Source organism: Anomaloglossus baeobatrachus, chromosome 2 (genome assembly GCF_048569485.1).
Source record: "Anomaloglossus baeobatrachus isolate aAnoBae1 chromosome 2, aAnoBae1.hap1, whole genome shotgun sequence".
Classification (NCBI taxonomy): Eukaryota; Metazoa; Chordata; class Amphibia; order Anura; family Aromobatidae; genus Anomaloglossus; species Anomaloglossus baeobatrachus.
The window spans coordinates 232,895,285-232,917,943 of record NC_134354.1 but is presented as its reverse complement, the minus strand read 5'-3'; the positions used below and the strand labels follow the sequence as shown (position 1 = coordinate 232,917,943).

At 47.8% G+C, this 22,659-nt stretch overlaps 1 protein-coding gene across 1 annotated transcript in view; it reads left to right on the top strand.

The window, feature by feature from the left end:
- The window catches only part of SLC26A9 (solute carrier family 26 member 9), a 158,844-nt gene extending 156,391 nt beyond the window's left edge, over positions 1-2,453 (top strand). The window contains exon 21 of the mRNA XM_075333686.1: positions 1,479-2,453. Within this exon, the coding sequence (XP_075189801.1) occupies positions 1,479-1,526 (48 nt within the window). The 3' untranslated portion in view covers positions 1,527-2,453. The remainder of the gene's footprint in view (positions 1-1,478) is intronic.
- Positions 2,454-22,659: the final 20,206 nt, after the last annotated feature.

Here is a 22,659-nt window from a genome sequence, read left to right as displayed (position 1 = left end):
GCCCCCGACATATAGAGATTATGGTGATGTAGGAAAACATGATACACAGATAGGAAAAATAGATTTAGCAAAGACGAGGCCCGACTACCTAGATACAAAGGAAAGAAAAGGAAACTGATTGCGGTCAGTACAAAAAAACCTGCAGAAAAATACCAATCTCCTGATAGTAAAAATGGCCCTGGAGGTCACACGACCTCACCCCCACTATATCAGGTACTCTTGTAATAATGGGAGAAACAAAATACCAAAAAAAGCACAAAAAATACAAAAGTGCAAATAATCAAGTTTGACAGGGAGAATCTCCCTTTTCGTGCAGAAAAGCTAGCAAAGGCAGAACCCCCATGCTCACCAGACTAGAAAAGCAAATCTTCACCTGCAAGAAAACTGATTCCAAACAAAACAAAAAGAAAAGCAAACACCCTTAGGTGTAAATTAGGAAGCAAAGTAAAAGCTTGCAAACTTATCTGCAGAGGTCTAGCACAGGAAGACAGGGAAGACAGAACTGCAAGCCAGGTTCAGAGACTGAGGAAAATTCAACTATCACCGGAGCCAGCAAGGCAAAAAGTGCTCTCCTATATATACCAGGCTTGTCTGCAATAGGACTTCCTTAATTCCAAATTAACGCCGACACCTGTCTGAGTCACAGACTCAGCTTCACTACCATTCCTGGCCACCAGAGGGAGCTCCAAAACATCACCCACACAGACGAAATTCACAACACATGTGCTTATCTTGGCTGTGTATCAGAATAATAGGGACCCCATACAGCTTTATTTAAAATTATTTAAATAATTTTAAAAAAACGGCGTGCGGTCCCCCCCAATTTTGATACCCAGCCATGATAAAGCCGACAGCTGGGGGCTGGTATTCTCAGGCTGGGGAGGCCCATGGTTATTGGGCCTCCCCAGCTTGAAAATAGCAGCCACCAGCTGCCCAGAATTGTCGCATCCATTAGACTTTACCCAGCTCATCCCAATTGCCCTAGTGGGATGGCAATCAAGATAATAGGGGTTTAATGACAGCTCACAGCTGCCACTAAGACCTAGATTAGTAATGGGGACCAGGATTTTTTTGCCAGGAGATGCAGATAGGGTGTAGGAATATGGTGTATAAATTTACGCACCAAATCTACATCTCTTGGCAAAAAAATGCACAAAAACGGTTTTGCCGCCATTTCGGTACAGTTTGGCTAACAAACGGCTGTCGATTAGTAAGTGCCACCAGTCAGTCTGTGTGAACACAGACCCTTCGCCATGTTTCAATGCTCTTTGATGAGTCAATCTTACAGGCTAACTACTTATAGATAACACTCAAGAGAAACTTTTTTTCCTTCTGGAGAAGAGATACTTTATATATATTTTCTCATCATGGATCTTCCATGGACTAACTGAATCTCTTGAATAAAAACCAATACTCATCAGAATCCTAATTTTTATTGCTTAGTACTTTTGACTTCATTGATTTTATCTCTCTTTCAGGCTATGTTTGGCAGTATGTTCCAGGCTGAAATCCAAACAGCGTTGTGAGGACTTATTTGAATAGTGGTCTTCTGCAGACAAAACAATGCTCTATTCCTTCTAAAATCATTGGATCATGATATTGGGGTCTTCAAGGCACAGTTGCTAACTCCATTTCAAGCCAAGAAATCTACCCTCTTCAACTCTGGAACAGCTATCTCTAGGGCTTATAAAATAAAAAATAAAATAATAGAAAGAAACTGACTCAGGTGACGATGTGGTTTCTCGCTCAAAAACTGAAAGCTGCTTGGAAAGTGAATTCCTGCTGGTACCTCGGTCCTGATACTGTTAATGCGTCCATTTCGATGTGCCTATTGTGGATGAATACCGTATGTTATCAGTGTCTCCCAAGGATCTCTTATAAATGGAATAAAGGAAACAAAAGCAAATGGAAAACTTATGCTAATATATTTTTCAGTGAACTCAACTATGTATGTACCAGAACATTTAATGGTTTAAGACACTGTAAAAACTTGACGATTTTTTGGACCAATGTTGACTTTGCAAGCAAGCGCAAAGAAGTAATTATTTTATGCTGCTTTCTGCAAATTAAACAATGAATGTACAGACGACTTAATATTTATGCCAGTAATTAAAATCATTTATGAGAAATCAGAGGCTTTAAATAACTACCTTTTGCAGGGAATACTAGTAGATTAATATTATTTTTATCCACAGATGTGAAGTATACATCATCTTGTGCTACAACTTAATACAGTACAATGAATGTCGATGGCCAAGGTGTTTACGGCTTCAGCACTAAGATTGTGGAGTCAATAACACTCTATGCTGCAGTCAGGAGACAATATGCACACCGTTTCTAATGTATATATAGGAAAAAGTTCTACAATGTTATTTATTTCATGTGGATTTTGGTCCCTGTCTTTGCCATTGTAAAATCTCATGTATTAAACTATTGGTCACGAGTGACAAAAATGACATTGTTTATTGTCCAGTTACTGAATTCAATTTTTACACATATATTTGAGACAATGTATGAGGAATTACCCTTACTTTTGTTTGTTGACTTTGGTAATACCCCGTTTCCCCAAACATACAGTTAGGTCCAGAAATATTTGGACAGTGACACAAGTTTTGTTATTTTAGCTGTTTACAAAAACATGTTCAGAAATACAATTATATATATAATATGGGCTGAAAGTGCACACTCCCAGCTGCAATATGAGAGTTTTCACATCCAAATCGGAGAAAGGGTTTAGGAATCATAGCTCTGTAATGCATAGCCTCCTCTTTTTCAAGGGACCAAAAGTAATTGGACAAGGGACTCTAAGGGCTGCAATTAACTCTGAAGGCGTCTTCCTCGTTAACCTGTAATCAATTAAGTAGTTAAAAGGTCTGGGGTTGATTACAGGTGTGTGGTTTTGCATTTGGAAGCTGTTGCTGTGACCAGACAACATGCGGTCTAAGGAACTCTCAATTGAGGTGAAGTAGAACATCCTGAGGCTGAAAAAAAAGAAAAAATCCATCAGAGAGATAGCAGACATGCTTGGAGTAGCAAAATCAACAGTCGGGTACATTCTGAGAAAAAAGGAATTGACTGGTGAGCTTGGGAACTCAAAAAGGCCTGGGCGTCCACGGATGACAACAGTGGTGGATGATCGCCGCATACTTTCTTATGTGAAGAAGAACCCGTTCACAACATCAACTGAAGTCCAGAACACTCTCAGTGAAGTAGGTGTATCTGTCTCTAAGTCAACAGTAAAGAGAAGATTCCATGAAAGTAAATACAAAGGGTTCACATCTAGATGCAAACCATTTATCAATTCCAAAAATAGACAGGCCAGAGTTAAATTTGCTGAAAAACACCTCATAAAGCCAGCTCAGTTCTGGAAAAGTATTCTATGGACAGATGAGACAAAGATCAACCTGTACCAGAATGATGGGAAGAAAAAAGTTTAGAGAAGAAAGGGATCGGCACATGATCCAAGGCACACCACATCCTCTGTAAAACATGGTGGAGGCAACGTGATGGCATGGGCATGCATGGCTTTCAATGGCACTGGGTCACTTGTGTTTATTGAAGACATAACAGCAGACAAGAGTAGCCGGATGAATTCTGAAGTGTACCGGGATATACTTTCAGCCCAGATTCAGCCAAATGCCGCAAAGTTGATCGGACGGCGCTTCTTAGTACAGATGGACAATGACCCCAAGCATACAGCCAAAGCTACCCAGGAGTTCATGAGTGCAAAAAAGTGGAACATTCTGCAATGGCCAAGTCAATCACCAGATCTTAACCCAATTGAGCATGCATTTCACTTGCTCAAATCCAGACTTAAGACGTAAAGACCCACAAACAAGCAAGACCTGAAGGCTGCGGCTGTAAAGGCCTGGCAAAGCATTAAGAAGGAGGAAACCCAGCGTTTGGTGATGTCCATGGGTTCCAGACTTAAGGCAGTGATTGCCTCTAAAGGATTCGCAACAAAATATTGAAAATAAAAAATTTTTTTTTGGGTTTGGTTTATTTGTCCAATTACTTTTGACCTCCTAAAATGTGGAGTGTTTGTAAAGAAATGTGTACAATTCTATCAGATATTTTTGTTCAAACCTTCAAATGAAACGTTACAATCTGCACTTGAATTCTGTTGTAGAGAATTCATTTCAAATCCAATGTGGTGGCATGCAGAGCCCAACTCGCGAAAATTGTGTCACTGTCCAAATATTTCTGGACCTAACTGTAATACCTACCCTGAAGATAAGCTTTAGCATGATTTTTCAGGATTTTATGAGAATGCTTGAAATATAAGCCTTACTCCAAAAATAAGCTCTAGTTACAGTTAAAAAAGTAAATGTATATAGTCCAGACAGCTGTACATGTAAAAAAGTAAAATAAATTGGAAATAAAATGCAGTCGGTCAGATAGACCCTTCACCAAGGAAAGCAGACACCACACAAAAGAATAGCACTCAAAAGATCTTAAGAAACCCAAAACAATAATGGTCGGCAAGTTCCAGGCTCTTACACACAGATTGGACACCATTTACCAGGGGATAGACCTTGTGACAACACAGCCCCAACCCCCACCTCAAATGCATTGAACTCAATGATTAAAGGCTGTGAAACATCAGGCTGACTGAGTATACTGTAAGTGCAGTGTAAATGCATCTTTTTAAAGAGTAAAAAGCCTGCTGAGCAGAGTTCAACCATTTAGAGAAATCTGACCCTTTCTTTCTCATGTCAGTGAGAGGCTTTACAATTAATGAGTAGTTCTGCATAAATTTCGGGTAAAAATTGGTAAACCCAAGAAAGCGCTGAAATGCTTTCAGATTTTCTGGATGATCCCAGTCAAGTACGGAACAGACCTTCTCTGCATCTATGCAAAAACCCAAAGCAGACAATAGGTATCACAAAAATTGCACCTCTTGGACAGTAAAAACACACTTCTCCAGTTTGGCGTACAGTTTGTTATCTCTCAAGATCTCTCAAGATCTGTAATACCTGTTTAATATGTACCTAATATGTTTGCATATCAGTTGAGTAGATCAAGATATCATACAAATAAACCACCATAAAATGATGAAAAATATAATTCACAAAATACTCGAAAATGGCGGGAGCATTAGTGAGACCAAAAGCATGACAAGGCTTTCAAAGTAATCCTCAGGTGTATTGAAAGCTGTTTTCCATTCATCCCCTTCTCTGATTCTAACCAGAATGTAAGCCTCCCTTAAGTCCAACTTGGAGAACCATTTAATTCCCACAATCTGATTGAATAGATCCATAATAAGAGGGAGAAAATAAGGGTCTTGGACAGTAATCTGATTACATTCCCAAAAATTCAAACAAGGGCAGAGACCCCCATCTTTCTTCTTAACAAAGAAGAATCCTGCCACCACGGGCAAGGAAGAGGGTCTGATATGTCCCTTCTCAAGACTCTCAGCAATGTAATCTTTCATGGCCTGTCACTCTGGGCCAGAAAGATTATACAATCTGTACTTGGGAAGTTTTGCTTCAGGAAGCTGACAAATGGGCCAGTACTATACATGATGGGAAGGCAAATCCTGACACCCCCTCTCTGAAAAAGCATTGTCAAACCCAGACAAAATGCAGTTAAAGTCTCCGTAGAGACCGCAGAGAGAGAAGTGTTCAACTATCAAAAAAGTAGTTTCCCCACTTCACAATTTTCCTGGATTGCCAATCCAGTACAGGATTATGTTTCACCAACCAGGGTAGACCCAGTACAATAGAAGTGGGAAGGCCTTCCATAATATAGCAGGAAATTACTTCACAATACAGGCGTCCTACCCTCAGGTTTATATCACTATCTGTCAGGCATCCTTGAGCAAGTGGTGCTGAGTCAATGGAGGTAATGGGGGAAACCAGGCTCCTTGATTGACCCTCAGGCTAGGGTGTCCCTTGCTATCTCTAATCCCAGAATTACCTCTGATGGTGAGGATGTCTGGGCCGCCACCCTGGCGATGCTCTTGGCCAGCCCTAATCTAGTACCCCAGGGGAGGGCCAGGACGTAAGAGTTTAAACACACACTAAAAACAAACAGGGGAGTAAACCAAAACTCAGTCACACTGCACCCAAACATAGAGGTATAACACAACTAATGGTAAAGGGGGAAAACCAAAGCAGGGAAGAAACTACTAGATAAAGGATAGCTCCACACCAACAGCAAGCAAACAGCAACACTTGCACCAGAAGCTGCAAATGACTCCCTCTCTCCATGGCAGGGGATTCTATCAACCGCAAGGAAGAGATGGCTGATGGGCCTTTTAAGGGGGAGGGGAATGACCATAAATGGCTGCAGCTGAGTTTCAATGTAGCAACTTACAGCAAGGGAAAACTGACATCAACCCTTGCTGCACCAACAGAAAGCAAAATACATTTAATATAACCTCCAGATTAGCGAGAAAGCTCAAATGGCAGAAGCATTACAATGGCATAGATGGAGATGGGTTTAGTTAACAAACTGCAGGTAAGCCCATGAGTCTTTACAAATAGAGCATCCACCATGCTGACTCTTGCTCCACTGTCCACAAACACAGAATTTTTCTCAGTCTTGCTGTCTAGCACCACCTCTGCTGTCAGGACATAGTGATAATTACATGTGGAAGACAAACCACACCCTGATTGTCCATCCCCATACCACCAAGGGTAAGCCACATTCCAGATATTCCTTTTTGCTTAGGAACTCTGGGACAGTCTCCAATAAACTGACCCTTTTTACCACAAAAAATACAAATCCCCTTCTTTTGGCGGATTTCAGTGGGAACACACAAAGTAGTGGCTCCCCCTAGCTGCATGGGCTCCTTCAAACCCATGCGTGATGGTTCTGTCCCAAATCACTCCCCCAGCAATGGGGTACTGCCCCTGGATAGGGTCTCCACGGAAAGTGGGTCTAACCAGTCTATCTCAGAGGCGTCTTTCCACATGTATAGCCAAGGATATGGCAGCCTCTAAGGACTCAGGAGTTTCATAAATCATCAAGGCATCTTTCAACCTCTCTGAAAGGCCCTGACAGAAATAGCTTCTAAGAGTCAGGTTATTCCACGTGCCCATCTATGAAATTCTGAAAAATATATCTCCGCTGACCAAGTCCCCTGCTGGAGGAGACACAGCCTGGACTCAGCCAAAGTAACTTGGTAAGGATCATCATAGATGAAACGCAAGGCCTCAACAAATTCATCAACCGACCGGAGGCAACTAGAGCCATGTAGCAAAGATAAAGCTCAGGATTGCAGATCCCCTTGCAACAGTGAGAGCACAATCCCCACTCACTGTTCATCATCTCCAGAGGAGTAAGGCCGAAGCCTAAAGTACAGTTTACAAGCTTCCTTAAAGACAAAATGTTTGCCTCTACCCCCTGCAAACCTGTCTGGGAGTGTAATTTTGGGCTCTGGCTGGACCTGCCTACCCGCAGAATCCTCAACATTAGGAGTCTGTGATTGCTGTTGCTGCTGAACAACTGTCCGAAGGTCTGCTAGCTACCTCCAGGGACAGACCCTGCAGACACTCAGTCAAGACAGTGACGGAATCCATGAGAAAAAAACAAAAAGGGTGTCAGGTTTTTTTTTTTGTATGGCTGGTGATAATGTCACGCCAGGTACGGGCGAGTACCATGTGAATGGCGAAAGGAAAGAGAAGGGAAACCCTGCATCTAGGGAAGGGGGAGATGGTGACTCCTGACCAAACCTACCGTTGGCCCCTGGGGTCCCTCACCACCCTAGTTGGACTCCGCACCTATGCGCCAAGCCGGACACTTGACTCTAAAGCTGGGCTCTAGATAGGGAATGGGGAGATGAGCTCTTTGCCAACCCCACTAAACATTAAAGAAGACACAGGGAGCACACACATGGGGAAAGCGCATGAGCAACTTATCTCCAGATGCCTCAGTAAGAAGTTCAGAAAAGAGCAGCAATGATTCTACAGATGAGTGCAATCAGCCTGGTTGTATTTAGAGCTTGTGAAGGAACTGAATATCACCATCATAAGTCCAGAGAAAATGAAAGTATTTAAACCCAAGCGGAAATACTGATGATTAACAGCTGAAGGGAAGAGGAGCTCTGCAGGGTCCTGAAGGGAAAAGGATGAAAACCCAGCAGAGGAGATACCTAGTACAATGAATACTAACAGCAGGAATAATAGAAAGTCAGGGAGCATTTTGCACAGCCAAACGATGTGACCTTCTATTGCCAGACACCACATGACTGTCTGTCACCCATGACACACCCATGACACTGCCTCTCTTCAGACTCTGATAGTGGATTTTCTGGTAGTCTAGTAAACACTGGTATGAGAATGTCAATGCCATGTGGAATAGGTCATCTCGCCGATTCAAAAGCAGGATAATCCCACCAAGCTTTCTTGTAATGATTAAAGCCTTTAATCTTTACAACACGAAAATAACAATTGTCACTGTGGGTTTTCGGTTCTCTCCTTACGATTGGCACACCAACATTCAAACTTTTTCTTTTGCTATTTGCCAACTGGTCATAGGTGCTCCACACATGTTTTGCAAACCATATGTGTATCCCTATACTTATCCTGAACTCCAAGCTGTGCTCCAAAATAATCCATGTATACTCAATGTACAAAGTCTGTGATATTTCTTCTTTGTGTTTCAACCATGTACTCTCCACAGATGTAGAGGAATAGATCAGGATTCTTGATGAAGTCATAATTTTACATGTACTGGAACTTTTTGGGTATAAACCAAGACTGGGATTACAAACTTTTACTGTAGTTGATATCTTTCATTAGCAAGTTTAAAGTTAAATTATGGCTTCAAAAAGTCGCTTTTATAGCATTGTAGGCCTACAAATTAAAATACAAAATAATTATATGGGATATTTCATTAACTAAGACACTGTTAAAGGAACCTGTCAGGTCCAATATGCACCCAGAACCACGAGCAGTTCTGGGGGCATATTGCTAATTCCTGCCTGTCAGTCCCTGTATACACTAGCATAGATAAAGATATCTTGAGAAAAAGTATTTCTAAAGATTTTTTACCATATGCTAATGAGCGAGCGGACTAGTCACCTGGGAGTCAGTTTCCCTTGCCAGTCGGCTCCATTAGCATGTTAGTACGCCTCTGTGGGCGTGCTAATATGCTAATGAATGTGCAGCGTCAGAGGATGATCTCACTCACCTCTCCACTGCCATCGCGTCCAACACTGAATTTCGGCTCAGTGTGCATGAAACCGGAGTTTGGGTCATGCGCACTATGAAGCCAGGGTCATGCGCACTGAGCCGAAATCCAGTATCGAGCGGAGATGGCAGCAGAGAGGTGAGTGAGATCATCCTTTGATGCTGCGTATTCATTAGCATGTTAGTATGCCCACAGGAGCCCACAGGGGTGTACTAACATGCTAATGCAGCCGACTAGCCAGGGGAACTAACGCCCATGAGACTAGCTCCCTCGCTCATTAGCATACGGTAAAAAATCTTTAGAAATAGTTTTTCTAAAGATCTCATTATCTATGCTAGTGTATACAGGGACTGACAGGCAGGGATTAGCGATATGCACCCAGAACCAGGGGCGTAACTACCCCGGTCGCAGAGGTCGCAACTGCGACCGGGCCCGGCAGCTTAGGGGCCAGCTCCTTTCTGTGAGAGGAACTGCGCTGATCTAGGCCTGACCACGCGGCCGCTATATGACCCGCTGCGGCCGCCGCCGCTAACATCGGGCCCCCCTGCCCGTTGTCAGCGGCGGTGGCGGCACCGGGCCCCCTCCCCCGTCATCACGCACAGGAGCAATGAAGCGTGGAGCAGCCAGTGCAGCTTCATGCTCCATCATTCTACCCCTGTGCCTGCGCGGTGACGTCACTCCTGTGCGTCGGCTGTGCTCAGAACACAGAGCGCAGGACGGGAAGACGCCGATGGCAGCAGCAGGGGAACGGAGGAGAGCTGGGAACGGAGGAGAGCTGAGGAAGGAGAAGAGCTGAGGACGGAGCAGCGCTGGAACGAGGAGAGAGGTAAGAAGAACTTGCTGGGGTTTTTTTGGTTTTTTTTTTTTTTTTTATTAAATCAGTGTATATACGGTGGCCAGAGGCCATGGGGGACTGCATTATACATGGAGCATGGGGACAGCTTGCATTATACATGGAGCATGGGGGCAGCTTGCATTATACATGGAGCATGGGGGCAGCTTGCTTTATACATGGAGCATGGGGGCAGCTTGCATTATACATGGAGCATAGGGGCAGCTTGCATTATACATGGAGCATGGAGGCAGCTTGCATTATACATGGAGCATGGGGGCAGCTTGCTTTATACATGGAGCATGGGGGCTGCTTGCATTATACATGGAGCATAGGGGCAGCTTGTGTACCGCCCTGAGAGTGGCCCGGCCGCTTCCTCCGCTTGCTCGGGCCGAGCCACTCGAGGTCGGGGCTTGGGTTTGTCGGTGGCACGAGCGCCTCCGGACCGGGGCCACGTCACTCTTGTTAAAGGGGAAGTAGGCGGTGGGAGGATGGTGGTCGGGTAACGGGTCGTGACGCCACCCACGGGTCATGGTGACGGGGGAAGCACCACCGCTGCGGCTGAGGTAATGGCGGGCTCTTCCGGGATCGGTGTTACGGCCGCAGCTGAGATGATAGCCCCTCCGTGGGTAGGGGCGGTGTGTCCCGGGGCCCGGTGGGGGACTGTAGAAGTTGGTGGTTGTTGTAGTCGGGGTGCAGGGCGCCGTGCCGCGGTGTAGTGTGTCGTGCCTAGATGGCACTGGTGTACTCACGATTAATGCACACTGAGTCACTGGTAAACCAAAGTTCGGTAGTGGTCGGTTCCCGTGGCCGGCTGCTGTGGTCCCCTGTGGGGTTGATGGTGGCCCCTTTTCCCGTGCACCTCTGAATGTTTTTGTTTCAGCCCCCCCTGCCTGAGCAGTGGGAGCCTGCTCCCCGGCGTTGAGCTGCCGGAGGAGCCCTCGGTTGCCCGCAGACGCTGGCCCATCGGGTGTTTGGCCCTTGGTGGTGGCGCTCACCCGGTCTCGGTGGGCTTTTGCCCTCTTTCGGGACTTTGGTTGTGGATGAACCCCTGAGGTCCGACCACCAGCAATCAGTCAATTTGCCTATACTCAGTGGCTTCTAAGCTAGGACGGGGTCTGAGTACCCTTCTTCTGTTTGGTGCTCCGGTACACGTTTGGCTCCACGGTTCGGGACCGGCGGGCTCCAACCCAAGCCCGGTCCGTACGGTTCCGCCGGTTGCTGTACCGGTACTCCTGCAGACGGCCACCACCGCCTGCCTGCCTGACGTTCTCTAAGGGGCCCAGGCTCCTACCCGCGTCCCTGACAGTCTCTCTCCTTTTTCACCTCCTGTCACTGTCAACTCCAAACTTTTTCTGTTTGAACTTCCTGCCCCAGGACAGTAGTCTAATCGGTGGGCGTGTCTTTCCACCTGAGTCCGCCCACCTGGTGTGCTCTACTTGCCCTGGGGGAGGCATCAGGTCTCCCAATCGGGTGACATGTGTGTGACCTCACAGGGGGTGGGGGTGTGTGTGTATGTGGCTGATGTAATTACCTGTGACCCCTGGGGTCCAGGGCATCACACTTGCATTATACATGGAGCATGGAGGCAGCTTGCATTATACATGGAGCATGGGGGCAGCTTGCATTATACATGAAGCATGGGGGCAGCTTGTATTATACATGAAGCATGGGGGCAGCTTGCATTATACATGGAGCATGAAGGCAGCTTGCATTATACATGGAGCATGGGGGGGGGCAGCCTGCATTATACATGGAGCATGGGGGGGGCAGCCTGCATTATACATGGAGCATGGGGGGGCAGCCAGCATTATACATGGAGCATGGGGGGGCAGCCAGCATTATACATGGAGCAAGAGGGGGCAGCCTGCATTATACATGGAGCATGGGGGGCAGCCTGCATTATACATGGAGCAAGGGGGGCTGGCTGCATTATACTTGGAGCATGGGGGGCTGGCTGCATTATACATGGAGGTCTATGGGGCTGCATTATACAACATGTCGGACACCTTATACATGGACTATATGGGTGAATTATACATGGAGGAGTATGGGGCTGCATAACACAATATGAAGGCATTATGGGGCTGCATTATAATACATATAGGACTATGGGGGCTACATTATAATATATGGAGGACTATGAAGGCTACGTTATACATGGACTATGGGGGTGCATTATAAAACATGGAGGACTATGTGGTACAGTATAATATATGAAGTACTATGGGGTGCATTCGAATATATGCAGAACTATGGAGTGATTTATAATATATGGAGAACTATGGGGTGAATTATAATACATGGAGAACTTTAGTAAATTCATTATAATAATTGGACGGCTATGAGGGCTACTTATACATGGAGGACTATGGGGTGAATTATAATATATGGAGAACTATGGGAAATGCATTATAATTTATGGAGGACTATGTAGCTGCATTCTAATATATGAAGGGTTATGTGGGACCCTTTATACTATAGTAGCTGTACTACCCGGCTTCGCCCGGGTTAAAAACTGTTGTTAACAAAATAGAATGTATTAACAAAAATGTATTCTGCACACAAATACCACAAAACAAATAGAAATGTAATTATTAAAAGGTAAAAACTAAGCTAAAAGAAGCATTTCACAACATATATTTCAATACCACAGATATTCCACACAGATTTAACTAAATTGGCCAAGTAATGTGCTCCATCTGTCTCTTTCCAGGTCTGTCTCTTTCCCCGTCTGTCTCTTTCCCCGCCTGTCTCTTTCCCAGTCTGTCTCTTTCCTCGTCTGTCTCTTTCCCCATCTGTCTCTTTCCCCGTCTGCCTTTCTCTGTTTGTCTCTTTTTTTGTTTGTCTCTATCTCTCGGTTTCTTTCCCCATCTGTCTCTTTCTAGGTCTGTCTCTTTCCCAGGTCTGTCTCTTTCCCCGTCTGTCTCCCCGTCTCTTTGTGTCTTTTCCTGGGTGTCTCTTTCCCTGTCTGCCTGTCTCTGTCTGTCTCTTTCCTTGTCTGTCTCAATTTCCCTGTCTCTTTCCCCGTCTGTCTCTGTCAAGGTCTGTGTCTTTCCCCATCTATCTTTGTCTGTCTCTGGCTGTCTCCTCCTTCCCTGTCTGCCTGTCTCTGTCCCTGTCTGCATGTCTGTCTGTCTCTTTCCCCATGTGTCTCTTTCCCCTATATATCATTAATTACTGTTTACTGTATTAAGCCTTTGGTTATTATGTGTATGCATTAATTTTCATACGCCTAGGTCACGACTAGAGAATGATACTATAATTTGCATTTCCTCTTGACCACGGCTATATATTACCAATTACTGTTACTGGTTGACTATAAGTGGTTGACTATTTTTTTTTTTCTCTTTTGACCACCTATTTTTCCCACGGCTAATAGGGATGATGAACATTTGATTGTATTACTATTTTCCAACCAACTTGGTATCTCTTTGTACTACATTACCACACGTTCATCTCTCCCATGACTGCTGGCGGCCTACATACTGTATTTTTCTTCACCATGTATGCCCCCCTTCATTTTGTGGTAGTTGTTTTTAATCCTTGTTCTATTGCTGTTTTGCTTGTGCCTTTTTTTGAATAAATAAATTTCTGCATATACACTCGTTTTTTCTCTATTTGTTGAATTCTATTGCGAGTGGTGCATATATTCCGCCAACGCAAGTGTCCTGGTGGAGTATTTACTATATGGCTCATAATTTGGGATATTCCCTCATGTTTTTTATTGGGATATTCCATATGTTTTTTAGAGAGTAACTGTAAAGCGCGGGGTTAAATTTTCCTGTCAAAACATAGTCTACGATGTTCCCTGGGTCACATGAGGTGTCTGTGCAAAATTTTCGTGTAAATGCGATGGTGCGAATACACTTTTTGTTCCACTTTTTCCCCATTATGTAGATAGGGGCAAAATTGATTGGTAAATTGGAAGACACGGGGTTAAAATTTCGCCTCACAACATAGCCTATGATGCTCTCGGGGTCCAGATGTGCAAGTGTGCAAAATTTTGTGGCTGTAGCTGCGACGGTGCAGATGCCAATCCCGGACATACATACATACACACATTCAGCTTTATATATTAGATGGAAGGCTATGCAGGGGCCATTATTGTATTTGAAGAACTATATACAAGGGGGACAAAGATACAAGCATGGGATTGGAATGTTTTGTGCTGAGGGAAAAGGGCTCTTTCCCTCAGTACCCAGCTTTCCCATGCTCTGCTATACATCTCTCAGCTCCCCTGCTCTGATATGGGAAAGCTGGGTGCTGAGGGAAAGATGTATAGCACAGCATGGGGAAGCTGGGTGCCAAGGACAAGATGGATATCAGAATATAGGAAATCTGGGTGCTGATAGAGGGATTTCAGATCATGGGAAATCTGTATGCTGAGGGTAAAGGTGGTGTCACACATAGCGACGACAACAACGACGTCGCTGCTAAGGCTAGTTTCACACTTGCGTTGAACGGCATCCGTTGCATTGCGTTGTGTGACGGATGCAACGGATGTGTTGCATATAGTGGCACAACGGATGCAACGGATGCGGCAAAACAACGCAATTCGTTTTTTGGTTTTTTTTACAGTTTTACCATCGGCAGACTATTGTGAACGATCAGCTGATCGCTAACAGTAGTCCGCCGCCGGGTGGTCAGCTGATCACTCACAGTAGCCGGCCGCCGGGGGATCAGCCGATCACTCACAGTAGCCGGCCGCCGGGTGATCAGCCGATCACTCACGGTAGCCGGCCACCGGGTGATCAGCTGATTGTTCGGTCGCCGACAATGTGTGCGGGGAGCAGGAGCGGGGGGAGGAGTGCGAAGTAGGTGGAGCCAAGCAGGGCCATGGCTGAGGACGTCAGTGCCGCGGGGACTGCATCGCTGGGGGACAGGTGAGTGAGTGTGAGAGTGTGTGTGTGTGTGTGTGTGTGTGTGTGTGTGTGTGCGTGCGTGCGATTGTGTGTGTGTGTGTGTGTGTGTGCGTGCGATTGTGTGTGTGTATACATACGGAGTGCGGGGAGGGGGCGGAGCCGAGCGGGGAAGTGTCGGGCTCCCGGCACACGTAACCAGGGTTCTTTGGTTACCCGATGTGTACCCTGGTTACGGGTGGAGGGAGCCAGAGAGAGCATGCGCCGTGAAATCCAAAGGATTCCGCTGCTCAAAAAAACGTTACATGCTGCGTTCCTTCCGCCCGACGCAGCGTCAAAATAACGACGCTGCGTCGTCCGGCGGATGCAACGCTGACACTTGCATTACAGTGCGTCATCCATACAAGTCTATGGAGAATAGCGTGCGTTAACGGACTGCGCTATTTTCCATAGTGACGGACTCCGCTGAACGCAAGTGTGAAACTAGCCTAAGTCACCATTTTCTGTGATGTAGCAGTGACCCGTCGCTGTCGCTGTGTGTGACATCCAGCAACAACCTTGCTCCTACTGTGATGTCGCCGATCGTTGCTGAATGTCCTGCTTCATTTTTTGGACGTTGCTCTCCCGCTGTGAAGCACACATCACTGTGTGTGACAGCAAGAGAGTGACGAACTGAAGCGAGCAGGGAGCAGGGAGCCGGCTTCTGGCAGCCTGCGGTAAGCTGTAACCACGGTAAACATTGGGTAACCAAGAAGCCCTTTCCTTGGTTACCCGTGCCGGCTCCCTGCTCCCTGCACACGTAGCTGGACTACACATCGGGTAATTAACCCGATGTGTACTCTGGCTAGGAGTGCAGGGAGTCAGCGCTAAGTGGTGTGCTCTCACGCTGCCAGTGCCGGCTCCCTGCTCCCTGCACACGTAGCTGGAGTACACATCGGGTAATTAACTAGGCTAGGAGTGTAGGGAACAGGGAGCCGGCACTGGCAGCGTGAGAGCGGCGGACGCTAGTAACTAAGGTAAATATCGGGTAACCAAGAGAAGTGCTTCCCTTGGTCACCCGATATTTACTTTAGTTACGCTTCCACGCGCCGCTGCTGGCTGGGGGCTGGTCACTGGTCGCTGGTGAGATCTGCCTGTTTGACAGCTCACCAGCGACCATGTAACGATGCAGCAGCGATCCTGATAAGGTCAGATCGCTGGTCGTGATAGCTGCTGCGTCGCTATGTGTGACACCACCCTTAGAGCCATGTGTCAGCATCATTATCCCGTACCCAAAGTGTCGGTGTACGTGGAGGGGGGGGCCCAGGACCGAACTTTGCACCAGGGCCCATCAAACTCTAGTTACGCCACTGCCCAGAACTGCTTGTGGTTCTTGGTGCATATTGGACCTGACAGGTTCCCGAGTCAAAGACAGCGCAAAAGATTTTCCATTTGTTATTAAACACATGAGTTGCATTGGGGAAATGCATTATTTTTATGGATGTCCATTAGCCCAAAAACTAGAATCACGTCAGTAAAAATAACGAGATGTTTGAATGCAGCACCCTCAAAATACTCTAAATCCATTCAAAAAAACATTGGCACCTGAAAATAATTTTTTTGTAGACCTGAGTTATCAGTAATTAGATTATATAAAATTGTGCGAAGCTGTACACAACAAATACACAGCTCTGTGTAACACTACTTTATGCGGCTACTTATTTGTGGATTTGCATCCTTTATTTTTATATTAGTATTTGGCACAAATACAGCAACCTCTATTTCTACATTAATATATTTGGCACAGTACTAGTCAAATGTTTGGACACACCTGACTGAAAGTATGTTTGTCAAACCATTTTGATGTAAAGGCTTATTATTAAATACCTAATGCCAATGAATTGTGTTATGACAAGGAAGGGTGAGTCTTAAACAACTCAATTTGGTAATGTGCCATGTTCTTTTCTTGTATTTGTCAATTATATGGTAAGAACAGATCTATTAGCATAGAGAAATAACAGTTCATCAAACAAAGGATAGTCGGTACAGAGAATGGGAACAACTCTTTGAGACTGATTTGCTATGAAAATCACCAGCAACAAAAATTCACCAAATTGTGTTTTTTTCAATGTGGATTTTGAATTGCAAAAGATGAAATCTGCAGTTAAAATTTTCAGCATGTTCTAGATTGCAAATGTGCACTGGCGGTCAATTTATACAAAGACTGGATGAGATTTTATAAAATCTCATCCTTAGGGTATGCTCACACGAGCGTGAAAAACAGACGAGTGTGTGATGCCCTGGGAAAGCCAGGGGTCACAGGTCATAACACCACCACACCCTGCACCCCGAATAGGTACACCAAAGCTACACAAAAATCCTTGTTGCCTTCCTCCAGGGGCTGATGTTCACACCAGGGGGTGGGCCAGGCGGTTGGCTCCGCCCACCGAGGAGTTCACAGCCCTGGACGCGGGAAAACCAGGCAGATCAGTTTAGGGAGAGTGAGAGTTGAGAGTGAAGTGGTAGAGGAGCAAGAGAGAGGAGTAAAAGTGGAAGAGAAAGTGACAGTTGAGAAAGCCTGAAGTTGGTCCGGGTGTGTGCCCCCGACTGAGAACAGCAAGGTTAGCAGACGGCGGTGACCATCTGCAGGAGAGGCTGCTTGGAGGTTGCCGAAAGGACCGTGGACGAGTGGTGGCTCGGCGGTACTGGAGCGGTATATGAAGAGAAGCCAGCACCATTGGCAGGGGCCTTTCGGATCCCGGCAAGGCTAGGAGTCGCCGTGAATTTGCCAAATCCGTCAGTGAAGGGGACCTCTGGGTCTCCCAACAACCAAGTCCCGATTGAAGGCAACAGTCCAACCGTTAGAGAGAGACACCGCCACCGCCATGGCACCAGTTTCTCAGGGCCAGCGCCTGTGGGCAAAGAGGGGCTCCTCCGGCCCATATCCAAGCCGGGGAGCGGGTTACCGGTGGGAACCCATCGCTACCAACATAGACTTAGGTGCAGGAAAAGGGACCGTCACCGTCAACTACTGGGGAAAAGCAACAGCAGCCGTCCGTGGGAACCGTCTTTCCAGCCGTGTGTTTTACCGAGAACTGTGTACCCGTCTCAGGCTGAGTGAGTACCACGGTGCCGTGAGGCACAACGCTGCCCTCGCGTCCCTGCACCCCACCAAGCCCTGCACCGGCCCCGCCATCCCTCATCCCCCAACTCATCACCGGGCCCCGGGACGACCACCCCCTACCCATGGAGGGGAGAACCAACAACTTTGCTGCTCCCTGTCACCGCTCCCGGGATCCCCATACAGAGCAGCGGTGGTGTCCATACAATCACCAAAACCGTGGGTGGCGTCACGGACAATAAACTATCCCAAAAACCAAACCCCTTTCACTCATGGGCGAGGAGCAGCGCTCGAGTCCCCGGGATCCGGCCCATCGCTCGAGCCACCGAGCAGCAGCAGGCCGCAGCAGCAGCGGCAGCCGGACCCGAGCAGTGGGAGAGCGCAGCGTCCCCTCCTCCGCCCGCGACAACTTGGCGTCACGAACAGGATCTTACCGCTCTGCCGTTGGGTAGAGGTGCGCCTTGTGACCGCCGGAGGTGTCCGGCCGGAAAATTTCAGAAGCCTCCATCTTTGGCGCGAAGAGTTCCCACTCGAGCGTCTTCTCAAGTAGCAGAGGCGCGAAGGCCAAAACCCCGCCCCGATAGAGGAGGGGCCGGAAAGAGGCTAAGGGGGACGAAATGGCGACTGAGTGCATGTAGCCGCGGCTATAAAAGCGGGGACGCCAGGACTCTGCAGCCATCTTGTTCCTGGGAGAAGCCGCCAGCAACATGTGGATGCCGTCCCGAAGCACCGTGGCCCCCGCGCCTGGAACCGCGGTGTGGGTGGAAATCCGGACCGCGCAGCTCTACCAGAGGCTGCAGGTCAAAATGCAGCTCCTCATGGAGGAGTGGGAGACCGACATGGCGGATGTCATAGCGGCCGTGCGGAGACGCGAGGAGGAAGCTGAGGAAGGGAGGGTGAGTGACCCACACCCGATGCCCTTGAAGGGCCAGTCATCGCAGCTGCGGGACCCGGTCAAAACCCTCTCGCCCTGCTACCTCCCTCTCCACCCGTCCCGGAAGCCGTGACCCCGCCACTAGGCCCGCTGCCACCGCAACCGGTAGCGATACCCAGCATGTCCGCCCAGGCGGACCGACCTGCAGCCGGAGCCCGGAGCCGACCGGAGGTGCTGCCATGGAAAGCCCCGAAAACCGAACCGGAGGCGTCCCCCGAGAGAGTCCCCGAGCCGGAGCCGATAGCCCGCTCCGTGCCGAAGGCCCAGCAGAGGAAAGCCCCTGTGCCCATCCCCCACACCTCGGCTGAGGTTGCGCCGGGTTGCCGCTGCAAGGCGGCATCCAAGGCCAATACACCGCGGGACCTGCCGCCCAGATCGACAGTAGTGGGCAGCGTCCGAGAGGTTTCGCGGGGCCCGACCCGTGCGCCGGAGCTCGCAGCAGCGCCGTATTGGGACAGGGAGCCGATACCGCTGGGCCTGGAAATCGGTGAGAGAGAAAGAAAGAAGGCAGAGATGGTGGCCCGTATGATCCGGGAGAAGGAGAGCCTGAGACAAGCTACCTTCCGCGTCCGGGGCCTGCTGTATGAGGGGCAGGTGAGGCGGTTTGATGTCCGCCGGGGCTATGGATTTATTTATGAACCGGGCCTGGAGGCCGAAGTGTTTATAGCCCGGCGGGATGTGAATGCTCACCTGCCAGAGGAGCACCCCGGTCGTAACCTGATGCCGGGCGACATAGTTCAGTACACCCGGCACTGTGGGGAGAGGGGGTGGTTCGCGCTGGATGCCAAGTTAAGGGGCAGCCATGAGTCCCGTGTGAGCGCCGAGCCCCCTCCCTCAGGTGATGTCGAGGACTCTGAGTGATGGCAGCGGAGCACCGTTGCACCGTCCCCGTTGGGACCACCACTGTGTGTGTTTAAAAGTTGAAAGTTTTGAAAAAAATGAAAGTGATCAACTGATGGAGTAACCTGATTGTCAGCACCGTGATTGAACCGGTCGTTGCCGGCACCGTTGTCCCCGTGGGGACCCTTCAAAAAGTTGCATAGGGAACTCTCTATGAACAGGCCCGAGAACTTGCAGGGCAACCACAAACGTTAGTGGCATGTAAATAAAAATGTTTTGTTGCAGCTAACCGTTACCGCCTCCGGAGAGGCAGGTTGGAGGGAGGGCCCGCAGTGGAGCAGGCTGGGGGCCCAGCCACCACAGGAACCGGTGGCTACCCTCTGGAGGGGAAGGACAGATCCCGCTCGGGTAACTGGTTCAGGACTGGGGTCAAGGGGTGCTGCCTGTTTCTTAGGGGCAGCATCAGGGCCAGGTTACTTGGGTGGGAGAGAGCGGCAGCAGCAACCATTAAAATGTTACCGTAACGTTTAAGAAAAGTGCCTCCCGCTGTGGGATGAAGTTATTATACTTGTCTTGTGTTTTTTATCTTTTCAGAAAAATAAAACCGGTGTTGGACGGGCAGCCCGCGGACGGTCTGCATTTTGCTAAGGGGGAATGTGACGCCCTGGGCAAGCCAGGGGTCACAGGTCATAACACCACCACACCCTACACCCCGGATAGGTACACCAAAGCTACACAAAAATCCTTGTTGCCTTCCTCCAGGGGCTGATGTTCACACCAGGGGGTGGGCCAGGCGGTTGGCTCCGCCCACCGAGGAGTTCACAGCCCTGGACGCGGGAAAACCAGGCAGATCAGTTTAGGGAGAGTGAGAGTTGAGAGTGAAGTGGTAGAGGAGCAAGAGAGAGGAGTAAAAGTGGAAGAGAAAGTGACAGTTGAGAAAGCATGAAGTTGGTCCGGGTGTGTGCCCCGGACTGAGAACAGCAAGGTTAGCAGACGGCGGTGACCGTCTGCAGGAGAGGCTGCTTGGAGGTTGCCGAAAGGACCGTGGACGGGTGGTGGCCCGGCGGTGCCGGAGCGGTATACGAAGAGAAGCCAGCACCATTGGCAGGGGCCTTTCGGATCCCGGCAAGGCTAGGAGTCGCCGGATGTGCGTCACTAACGACGTGACCCCGACGATATAGTAGTAGCGATGTCGCAACGTGCAAAGTACCCCTAAGTATGCAAACCTTAGACGGACATTTCCATGGACTTTATTATGGGTCCATTATGGGTCTCCCTTACTCTGCTTGTAATACAGTCGTTTTTGTTGTGGTGGATAGGTTTTCCAAAATTACACATTTTATTGCTTTACCATTGTTACCCAATGCTAAAATTTTAGCCCATGTATTTATACGTGAGATTACCAGACTCCATGGAGTCCTGTCTAGTATTGTTTCTGATAGAGGAACTCAATTTATTGCCAAGTTTTTCAGGGCTTTCAACTCTCGGTTAAGGATTAAAATGTCTCATTCATCGGCGTTCCATCTGCAGTCTAATAGACAAACGGAGCGCATGAATCAGAATTTGGAGGAGTATTTGCTTGTTTGTCCGAGATAATCAGAAAGAGTGGTCCTCGTTCCTTCCTCTTGCCAAGTTTGCTATCAATAATCACCACCATGAATCATCTGGGGTATCTCCTTTCTTTTGTGTCTATGTTCATCATCCCCAGTTCTGTACATTTCTGGAGAAGCACTCATCCGGGGTATCTGATCAGGATCAGTTGGGCTCAGCACTATCATCTACATGGGAGAAAGTTCAGCAGCACTTCTGTAACATGGGCTAAAAGTATAAGACATGTGCCTGGTGTGTGTGTGTGTGTGTGCGTGCGTGCGTGCGTGCGTGCGTGCGTGTGTGTGTGTGTGCGCGCGCGCATGTGAGTTCTGGTGTGGTTGTCCACGAAAAACATTAGGCTTATAGTGCCGTAACTTAATATAGGTTCTCGGTTCAACGGTACATTCGAAATTTCTGCTGTCATCAATCCGTTGGCTTTCCATCTAGCGTTGCCAACATCATATAAAATCTATGACGTTCACCACATCTCTGGTAAAGAAATTTATGGGTTCTGGACCCCCTCTTCCTGTCCCTACACCTCCGGTGTTAGTTGATGGTTCCTTGGAGTTTCAGATATGAAAAATTTTAGATTCTTATGTCCTTTTTTTTTCTTTACAGTTCTTGGTTCACTGGCAGGGTTATGGTCCTGAGGAGACAACCTGGGTACCAGCCTTCGGTATCCATGTGGAGCATTTGGTTAGGGCACTCCATCGCCATCATCTTGAGAGACATGGTACTGAGGGTCCGGAGGCCACCATAGAGGGTATTGTCACACAAAAATTGGCACAAAACTCGCTGAGTTTCATGGCAGTATTAGACACTGCTCACACTACAGATTTTGACACTCCATACAATGGTTTTTCTGGTGCTTCTGAGTTGCACAGGCAGGCTCAAGCGTCGACCAGCTGTCTCCTCATTATTGGTCAGTCATTCTCTGCCTGAAGTTCTTAGCGGCTGGTTATATTCTATGCCTGCTTGCTGTCACTTCAGATGTAGCAGAGCTGGAATTGTCATGGGACCTCGTGTGGATTACGTCGGACCTGGGTCTTTTGGGGGTTAATAAATTGGTTGGGGAAAGAGGGTGTTTTTTTTATTGCATTTCAAATGAAGGATTTTTCAGTGTTTGTGTTTATTTCTTTTTACTTACAGATTAATAAAGAGAAAGAGTCTCATAGACGCCTCCCATTACTAATCTAGGGCTTAGTGGCAGCTGTGGTCTGTTATTAACCCTTTATTATTCCGATTGCCACCACACCTGGGCAATCAGGATGAACTGGGTACAGCTGGGCAGCTGCAGAATGCAATTTTTAGGGTGGAGGGGCCAAATGACCATGGGTCTCCCAAGTCTGACAATGCCAACTCC